Raw genomic sequence first — 10,649 nt, 5'->3', positions numbered from 1 at the left:
CGCATTATTATTATGATGATTTTTTGACAATTATAATTGATTATAATTACCAAAAATAGGTGTTTAAAGGATTTATATTTGATTATAATCGTGATATTTTCCAAGAGATTTATATCTCTTATAATCGATTATAATTGATTCTAGTTCTTACGAAAAACCCTTAAAATCAATTATAATTGATTATAATCTCTTATTTTGTCAAAATTTTGTCAATTCAAATTATATTCGAATTATATCTTATGGGTGATTATTTTTGTGTGAATGAGAAAATCTCTAAAAGAGATATCTTGAACAATTTGGTTCTTCTGAACACAAAGTTTTACCACGAAACAAAAGTTTCATAGAGATCCTTTCATATGAGTGGAAAGGTTCACGCGATAAATGAAAAATAAATCTTCCGAATCAATCATGAAACTAAATCAACTTGCTGATGTTGAGGTGTTTAAAAAAGATTAAAATATGCATTAAAAAACAACTTAATGGGGAACAGATGAAAAAAACTTTGAAAACAGAAGAAAAAAAATAAATTTGAATTAATTGGAAAACTTAAAAAAATAATTTTCTCATTTTTCATAGGAACCAACGTCTGCAAAAAGCATAAAATATAAACAATTTAGATGCAATTTCGAAGACAAAATGGACAAAAAAGAATCATAATCAATTATAATCGATTATAATGGATTTTTGTGCAAAACTAAAGAACTAGAAATTTGAATTAAAATAATGGATTATAATCAAAGATAATCGATTATAATTGTATCGAAAAATAGACGAATAGATAATCGATTATGATTGATTATAATGGATTATAATAAATTACAATTTAGAATTATAAAGAGAGATTATAACCGATTATTAATTGATTAAAATCAATTGTTTCTCAATTTTAGTAAGACTGGTACTAAAATCATAATGTAATCGATTATTAACGCTTGAAGCTGGATGCGGGCTTGCAGTAAAATCAGCTAAAACAATAGTTTCGCCGGGGAAACTCGGGTACTCGTGCCTTGTATTTGAATAATAACTTCGACTTAAATTAATTTAAATCAATCGAAAGTTAAGAAAACTCCACCTGTTACCAATCAATTAAACTGCCAGCCAATTGGATTGTCTCCTTGAATATATATTCATGTTTTTTTTCAAAGAAAATATCTCAAGCTCTGTCTACTTCAGCAAGGGCGTCAACGAAAGATAAAGGTAAAGAAAGTCTCTCTTTGAAAATCGGTCATTTCGCTCCTGAAAATGAACCTCTCAGTTTGTTAAACAGTGCAAGTGTTCAGTCAGATTACTGGCCATCATATTATGAATACAAAATTACGACCTCGACCCGGGTGCTCGCTTTTATCTCAATCATCAGCGGATTAAAACAGATTTGCGAATAAATTGACTTTACTCTCCTCAAATGCGACACTAATAGTCTTTTCTGGCAGGCTATTTCCTACTCTTTTCCATAATTGTCTTCGCTCAATCAGTTTTTGTAATCCAAAAAACGGCTTCAAAATGTCACCCCTTACTTTAAGTGTATTAATCGAAACGTTCACAATCTGCAAATTCTTGTCAATTGAAAACTCAAGTGGCATTTTTGATGATATTATTGGTTCACCTGAACTAGAGCTGAGGGTCAAATTGGGTTTGAACTATGACCCATCGGCGCGACCTGTGAAATCACCCAAAACCACAGTCAACATCACATACAAGACTAAGATCTACCAACTGGTTGGTTTGAAGACAAAAGACCAGACGATTGAGATGTTGATGTTCCAGCGTCTGGTATGGATTGACGAGTTCCTCCAGTGGGATCCGCGCGACTATCAAGGACTGGAGATACTGAGGTATTACAGGAACCGTATCTGGACTCCGGACATTTTGCCTTACAATGACGTGGGGAGCTTCGATCTCGAGAAATACGACTATTCTATTCCAATAATGGTCTATTATACTGGTGAAGTTGTCTGGGCTAGACCAGTGGACTACGAGAGCACCTGTTCTCTGGACGTTGAGCGATTCCCTTTTGATACCCAGGAGTGTGAGGTTGTCATTGGTTCCTGGCAGTACCTCAAGAGTGAAGTTAACTTCTCATGTGAGCCAGTAGACTTGTCTCTGTACATGAAAGACAGTCTGTGGACATTAGAAAGTAAGCTCAAAACTTCATCGAATAACTTTTTTTGCAGGAGGACTTACTCGAGGCGTTTCTTGTAATCAAAAACCAAAGCCAAAATTTTCAAAACCAAAATGAAATGGTTTCAGAGCTCATTGAACATAAGCTTCAGTTACGGGTAACAATTCACTGGGAAATGATAAAAAAAATTCAGATTTGCTCAATTCGACAAAGCGTTGCTAACATTTTTTTGAGCAGCTCTCGGTGATTTCCCATCGCTTAACAAAAGTTAAGTTAAGAAGTCTCTACACTTACTTGAATTGGTTTGAATTCTTAGGTGCGGTATGTCGGGATGAGCCTCATGACAACATGCGACAAACCAGCGGTAGAATTTCAATTTCAGTAGTCTACAAACGACAGTCTGCATTCTATGTTCAGAATCTCATTCTTCCCAACGCCATGTTGTTAGCTCTCAGTTCTCTCATCTTCTTCATTCCTGGCGAAGCTGGCGAAAAGTTGACATTTGGGGTCACGGTAACCTTGGCTCTATGTGTTAACTTGACCTTGGTTACGGAATTCGTCCCTCAGACCTCAAAAACTTTCCCGCGAATCTGTACTTACTTCTTCTCCAGCATCGTAATATCAACCATTTCCATTTTTCTCGCTACTGTGTCCATAAATCAAGTTGGAAACTGTGATCAGAGTGCGGATGAAGTCTATGAGATGACAACACCTGTGAAAAAGTCCAAGGAAAGGAGTGAGAGCAGAACACCAACTATACCCGCAGATTACACGATGTCGCCAAAGAGAAGAATGAGCGTGATGGTGAGACGCAAGTTGTGCAATCGCAGATTTGAGGCTTTCATGGGAGTCCTGTACTTCATCGGAACCATAATGTACACCGTCTTGTTTATTTTCTGCATGTTATAATCATTAAACTTGGTCTGTGCGAAAAAAAAGTTTAGAAAAAACTCAATGAAATTTTTTAAACAAAAAAAAAACAAAAGCAAATAAAGTCTGTGAATTTACAAAAACTTAAGGTATGAAGCTTTGAACCACTTTCTCTAAACATAAATTGAAAAGATGCCGATAAATTGAGCCTGGGAATATAATTGAGCCCGACTGTTACCTCATTGAGCTTTATAGAAATGAAGCGAGCCTGGAATAAAATTATAACTATAATTCTGCGCTGACCTTTCAAAATTTTCTTCTTAACTGAAAAAATGAAACTCAAGGAATGAAAATTGAGTTGATTTGAAGAGAAAATGGAATTTAACTAAAAATTCGGTATACAAGTAATTGTGTATTGTGTATAAAAACCAGACAATTCAACGCTTTAAAACAAAGTTTTAGATTTTTTTTTTCATTTTGTTTTGTTGTGGCGATTAATTTTTTTGCGAAACTTAAGGTTTCCTTAAAGTTTATGCAAAAGATTTATTACGAAACTTAATGTTTTTGCTGTCGCATTTAGTGGGGTAGATTTTTTCACCTAATTCAGTTGTGTGGATACTACCTCCGACCGTCCGACCGAACAAAATTGTCTTTAACCAAAAAACGGATATTTTTCTACTTTCTTCACAATTTTCGTTTTCAACCGCTTTTTTCCGATTCGATTTTTTGAGCTATTTGAACAAGAACTCACGATTCTCATTTGACAGTTGTTTTAATTTATCTCGAATAACTTCATCGCGTTTTCAAACAATAAACGGAAAATGGGGGAAAAGTTCCTCAAGTTGCCCAACTTGAGCCATCTTTGATTCAACGTCATGCAGGTAAATGTAATAAAATGTTCTCTGCCCAGCGTTTCAAATTTATCTACAAAATGTCAATATCAAAAGTAACTAAATCAGAGGCTTTCACGACGAAGAAAAAATTAACGTCAAAAGCAGCACCCGAGTCGAGATTTTTCAGCTAATTTGAAGCAAGATTTGAGCGGTTTGAGCGGTTTTTTTAGACAATTACGTTCAAAATTTTGCTTCAAAATGAGCGGTTTGAGCGGTTTTTGAACGGTTTTATCTAGAAAAAACCGCTCAAAAACCGCGCAAGATTTGAACAGTTTTGAGCGGTTTATCTAAAAAAGCGCTCAAAACCGTTCAAATCTTGCGCGGTTTTTGAGCGTTTTTTTAGATAAGCCGTTCAAAAACCATTCAAACCGCTCATTTTGAAGCAAGATTTTGAGCGTAATTGTCTAAAAAAAACCGCTCAAATCTTGCGCGGTTTTTGAGCGGTTTTTTTAGATAAACCGTTCAAAAACCGCTCAAACCGCTCATTTTGAAGCAAGATTTTGAGCGTAATTGTCTAAAAAAACGCTCAAACCGCTCAAATCTTGCGCGGTTTTTGAGCGGTTTTTTTAGATAAACCGTTCAAAAACCGCTCATCTTGAAGCAAGATTTTGAGCGTAACTGTCTAAAAAAACCGCTCAAATGAACTTTTGGATAAACCGCTGAAAACGGTTTTTCTAGATAAACCGCTCAAAACCGTTCAAATCTTGCGCGGTTTTTGAGCGGTTTTTCTAGATAACCCGTTCAAAAACCGCTCAAACTGCTCATTTTGAAGCAAGATTTTGAGCGTAATTGTCTAAAAAAACCGCTCAAATCTTGCGCGGTTTTTGAGCGGTTTTTTTAGATAAACCATTTAAAAACCGCTCAAACCGCTCATTTTGAAGCAAAATTTTGAGCGTAATTGTCTAAAAAAACCGCTGAAACCGCTCAAATCTTGCGCGGTTTTTGAGCGGTTTTTTAAGATAAACCGTTCAAAAACCGCTCATTTTATTTTGAAGCAAGATTTTGAGCGTAAATGTCTAAAAAAACCGCTCAAATGAACTTTTGAAACCGTTTTTTTAGCCTAAATTCTCAAAAAAATTGCTTGATAAATGAACCCAAAGACGAATATTGCGTCAGTTATTCAGAGTTGATCCAAAGAAAATTGTTGTGGCTAGAAAATTAGTTTTTTTTCCATTCTGTTCTCCAAAAATTGTGAAATTATTCTTAAGAAACCCTAATCCTAACCTAACCCTAACCCCAACCTACCCCGAGTCATTTTCGGAGAAGAAGAACTGTGTGGCTCCGACCTTAGAGATCTCAGTTTTACTCGTCGTTTTGTGACGATTAACATTTTGTGACGATTAAAACTGAGCAAAAACCTGGTTTGAAAACCTCGTTTTTGATGAGCAAGGTGTTTTAAATTGAGCAAAAGCACTCTTAATTATTTTAAATTTGATTAAAAACAAGTTTTTACTTTATTCTGAAAATCTTGCCTTTCATGAAAAAATGGTTATCATACAATTTTCATATTTGGAAATTGTATGATAACCAATTTTTTTTTCAAAAAAAAATATATGTAGTTAATTTTCAACCCAGACTGTTGTATTTGGTTCAAATAGCCGGAGAAACTAGATTGAATCTTTTTTCAATGGTTTTTTAAATTGTATGAAAATTGTATGATTAGCATTTTTCCATACATTTGATGCAGGCAATTGTATGATAAGCTTTTTCGGTGTGGGGAAATTTAAAATAAGCATTTTCGGTTTAGGGATGTCAACCCGGGGTCACATTACCTTTCCAGGCCTTTTTGTTGGTTTTAATCGTTTTTTTTTATAAGACCGCTATAAAACCGCTCTAAAACCGCTCAAATCTTGCTTGAAAAACCGTTCAAAAATCACTGCAAGAACTGAGCGGTTTTTGAGTGGTTTTTTAAGCAAGATTTGAGCGGTTTGAGCAGTTTTTCCAAAAAAACCGCCCAAACCGCCCAAACCGCCCAAACCGCTCAAACTGCTCAAATCTTGCTGAAAAACCGCTCAAACCGCTCATATCTTGAGCGGTTTTTGAGCGGGATCTCGACCCGGGCAGCCGATATGATAGTGTAACTTTAAATAAGATGTTATCAATATCAACTTTTCACCTTCTAATCGCCTTATGAATTATTTCATTTCAAACATTTATTATGATTCAGATAACCTCACCAGTTTTTTTAAGTAAACCAGTTTTTTTATCCAGCCCACTCTTGAATGCCCGCTTTGTTATTTATAAAAGTCTAAATTCAAGAAACAAAAAAATAACCAGCCACACTATCCACCACACTTCATTTGTATAGACTGCCATGAGCAAATTCTAGCTCATTTTTGGAAATATGGACACGGTTTACGCCCCATTTGCCAAGTCCCTAATTTCACCGGATCATTTTCTCATTATTTTCTTTGTAGTATATGTTAAAGTATGGTTAAAAGTGCAATTGGGGGAAACACCCAAACCCACAGTATGGCAGATATTGACACCTATTAACAGATATCCAATTATAGTTCTTCTACACTCTTTCATTTGCACAATGGAATATGACACAGTAATGAACAGGAATTGTAAATTGCTGACCCTACCGCGGAGCAATTTGAAAGGAAATTGCCTCTCCCAAAGAAGAGGCAATTAAAATCAGTTGTCAATTCTTCAACCAAACTTAAATCAACGATTGGATCTCTAAAGAGAGAGAGAGAGAGAGAGAGAGAGAGAGAGAGCTCAAATTAGATACTCTAGATCATCGATTCAGCACATGCTTGAAACACTCTATTAAACACAACTACAATCGGTGGAAACAGGCATTCTTTGTCGAAGCTGTAAGCTCGACGACAATGGATTAGGCAATGATGCTAACCGAGTTAATAACTGGACAGGAAGGTAAAAAAAGAAGAAAGTAACATTTTGAAGTTAAATCAAGGACTGGAAAACGGCCATTTATTAAAAGTAGGGGGAGCTCAAATAACGATTCCATTTCAGGGAACAACTGTTTTCCCTGTGAAGACAGAGGAAACTGAGAGAGATGAAATATATTCAATTCGGATAGAAATTAAGGAATTAACATACAGACTGAGCCGGATGACACTTAAAAACAAGAAAACGAAGCAGAAGATCGCAAAACTGCATCAAAAACTGGAGGCATCGCAGAGGAAGATAGCGATCCTCAGGTCGTACAACATGGATTTAGAAAATGGAAAGAAAATCTATGACAATTTTGTTATGTAATAAACTTTATTTAAAATGCATTTTTTTTTTCAATTTAAACTTATCTTCGAACGTATTTTATTTAATGTTCTTTTTCATAATCTTAAAAAAATTAATTATTTAATCATTTGGTGTTTAATTTTCAACATGGTAGCTGTAAGAAACGAGCAACACAATTTTTTTCTAAAAAAAGGGGTTAGTTGTAGTATTGTAAGTACAACACGGACAAATGACCAGTATCTAAATTGTTTATTTAATGACTCAATTCTAAATTGCAGCGTGAAATCTTGTTTTGAAAAATCCACTATTTTTTAAATACTTGTCCAATTTTTCTCATTTTTTTCATGCTCAGTATTTCATAAGGGCGGCGATTACTAACACTTCGCTTTTAACTATATCCTACAACAAAATGAATTAATATTTAATAATCCTGCAGGTTGCCCAGGATTTCTCCTTGCTTTGATTAAACAGAGATGCACATAGAACATGATGCATCAGAGAAAATACTATGAAATTTCTATAACATCGAACTGAAGAGTGGCGTTATAATCAAAGACGACTAAAAATTTAACGAGATTTGACATGAAAAATCAAATAAATGATTGTTGAAATTTATCTTATGATGGAGGGAGAACAAATGAGCAACCTGAGATGTTTGATAGATGAATCAGCCGGCGGATAATGCTTACAAGCAAAAAGACTGGCCTGAAATTTTCATTTTTTCATTTGCTCAGTCAGCAGCAAGTTCTAAACTCTAATAACTTCAGTTTTCAAATAAATAAATTTTCCTTTGCAGTTTTACAAAATTATAAAGATTAGTCTTTTTTCAACAAAAACTGCTTTTAGTTTTTTCTCTAACTTCGATAAAATAATAAATCGAGATAATCGCGAACGAGACAAATCAGAGCACGAAGACCACTGGACAAAAAGTCACTAGACGCCTCAGAAGAAGCGGACCCAACAAAGATTGACTCGAGAATTCTACCCCATCATTATCCTTAGTCTGAAGATAAAATATAAATGTGAAAATCAGATTTGAAACCCCATCCATCGTAGGTATATTTCTTTAAGCTAATCAAATCCTTAATATTACCTAATAACCTTGTGCTTCATATTTATCCAGCTCATCAATTCATACCTTTTTCTAACTATTGTTTCTACTAAAACTTTTCTCAAGAAACTTGACGGTCTCAGGTGAGACTTATAGTTTAGGATGAATTACCAAGCAATCAATCAGCAATGATCGCTTAGTAAAAATAAGATAATACACTTTTTAAAACAATTTGAGATCAATTTTGTAACTCAAGTTAAAGTTTTGTATCCGATGAAACTTTTGTCAGACTTTTCTAAATTAATCATACCCTTCTGAACGGTCTAGTCCTATGATTTCTCTTTCTTCGTGAATACATGAAGTAATTTTTTGTTCCGACCATTGAAAATGAGAAAGAACTTTGTTTTCGAGCTTGTTTTAGTTTTTTCCACGCAAACTTAGGTACAGCAAACAATGATTGGACTCGGTTGAGTGTTTAGTCTCATTAAAGCATTTACGGTCGTGATTCGAACCACATTGAAAAATTTTCAAACAATGACGAGAAAAACCATTTTGAAATTTTAATTTTTTGTCTAATTTTGAGCGAAAACGCTTACATTAGCTTACTTATGCCTAAATTAAGCCTTGAAAAGTTAGTTACACTCTAACAAAAATAGTTTTTGAAGAAATTTGGAAATATTAATTTTTTTTCTTGTTATTTGTTTTCAAAACTTATTTTCCAATTTGCATATTTCACCTGACTCACGAAAATGCCTCAGCGGTACTTTTTGCTCAGATTCTTTTATCACAGAAAGCCGAAAAAAACGACACTGTTTGAAAAAATAATTGTGTTGTAATTTTTCTAAGACTGGGATTTTTGTGATGATTTAATGAAAAACGAAGTTTTTTTATGTCCCAAAAGCTGATGAATAACAGATTTTTTATGAAACAGCACCCTTACGTGTTATGCAAAAAACGAAAGGATGCATTAACGTCTAGTAACGTATTAGTAAGATCAAACAGATCGCCTGAGTTCAATTTGGAACAATGTATGAGCCAAGTTAAACCGCCGCCGTTTACGCATTAATTGCATAAACCGAATAACCAGGAATCGTATAACAGTTTGTGCCAAAAACAGAGCTTACCAAAATTTGGAAATACAAATACAATGGGGGAGCTTTTCAATTTTTATGTGGAAAATAAAGTAAAATATTGATTCAGTTGATTGTTGATTTATCATTTATATAAAATGACCGCTCGAATATCAGGCAGGCAAATTCTGGAAGAGAAAAACTTGATGAACAATATCTTTAGGAATATGAATGAATATCCAAGCTTCAGTAATCGAATTTGAAATTACTTTGGACCGTCCCCCTCCACATATTGTAGAAGAGGAAATTAACAAATAAGTGTTTGTTAAGTACAACTTTGCTTTATAATTTTGCGAAAAACTGACATGTGTCAAACACTACATCTTTCTTGTCGAAAATTTTTTTTGTGGGAATCGGCGCCGAAATGAGGCCAAATTATGACGAAAATTTCGGTTCCTGCTCGTAACCTTACAAAATGGAACCTGATCTAAACTACATTTTATTATTGGATAAATTAGATATTTTACCACTGTAAAATAATTAATATTAACCAACCACAATCCATCTAACTAACAACCCACTTATTTGTAAGTGCAGAAATTACTTGTAATTTCAGCACCAGAGAGATTTAAATTTAACTTAGAAATTAGTTACCTCTCAGCAGAGAACTTCAGCAGTAGCAATAAGCCAGTATACTCTAGATCTATTGAGCCTAGCAGAGACAAGTTAAACACCCTGAGATTAGTAGATATAAGAGGAAGATTAGGATCGGTATTAGACTAAGAAGTTGCAAGTATCTATCCGGCCGAAAATAAGATAGCGTGACGATCAGACGGTGTACCCTATCCGAAATTACTCTATGATTTAACCTCAAGGATATAACTCATCTAGTGCGACCATACGTCTCGAATAAGACCTTCATAGCTTAGAATTAACCAAATATAGATTAGAAGTTAGACAAAACATTTTCAAAATGTTACACGATAATAACTTAATTGAAATGTCTCTACGACTCAATAGATCAGAGCCGATATTCCGCACAATACTAGAACAACCCGGTATTGGAAGAAGACCTCGGACAAGAGACGATATACGACTACGTAGAAATTTACCATTTAGTTTCATGGTTGTACGGCAAAAGCCAACACAAACTATTATATTTAGAATCTTATTAGCAATGAATTTAGATTTTCATTTGCAAACATAAAATTTTGAAGTAAATCTTCATGATTAATTCAGGCGCTAAAAAAATTATTAATGTACAATAACAATTGATAAAAAGATCTCAGATCGTTCCCTTAATTTCTGCAGTATTATATATAAAACATATTTGAAAAATATTTATTGAAAATAAAAATAAAAATTAGTAGCATGACAATTAATAGTTAGTAATTATAAATCATCCTGTTGTTCCAGTTTCATCACCTAAACATAACAGC

General features: G+C 34.1%; 1 protein-coding gene across 1 annotated transcript; it reads left to right on the top strand.

Annotated features, from left to right (window-relative positions):
• The first annotated feature begins 1,366 nt into the window (after positions 1-1,366).
• On the top strand, positions 1,367-3,028 carry LOC134857435 (acetylcholine receptor subunit beta-like 1). Its single transcript, XM_063873731.1, has 2 exons — positions 1,367-2,134; positions 2,436-3,028. Exons 1-2 carry the CDS (start codon positions 1,501-1,503, stop codon positions 3,026-3,028), a joined length of 1,227 nt encoding a protein of 408 aa, XP_063729801.1. The 5' UTR covers positions 1,367-1,500.
• Positions 3,029-10,649: the final 7,621 nt, after the last annotated feature.

Source organism: Symsagittifera roscoffensis, chromosome 1 (assembly GCF_963678635.1).
Source record: "Symsagittifera roscoffensis chromosome 1, txSymRosc1.1, whole genome shotgun sequence".
NCBI classification, from domain to species: Eukaryota; Metazoa; Xenacoelomorpha; order Acoela; family Convolutidae; genus Symsagittifera; species Symsagittifera roscoffensis.
This window is presented reverse-complemented; position numbering and strand designations above follow the sequence as displayed.

Coding starts and splice junctions, on each gene's coding strand:
- LOC134857435 (XM_063873731.1), top strand. CDS start 1,501: ATGTCACCCCTTACTTTAAGTGTATTAATCGAAACGTTCACAATCTGC. Junction 2,135..2,435: donor CAGTCTGTGGACATTAGAAA/GTAAGCTCAAAA, acceptor TTGAATTCTTAG/GTGCGGTATGTCGGGATGAG.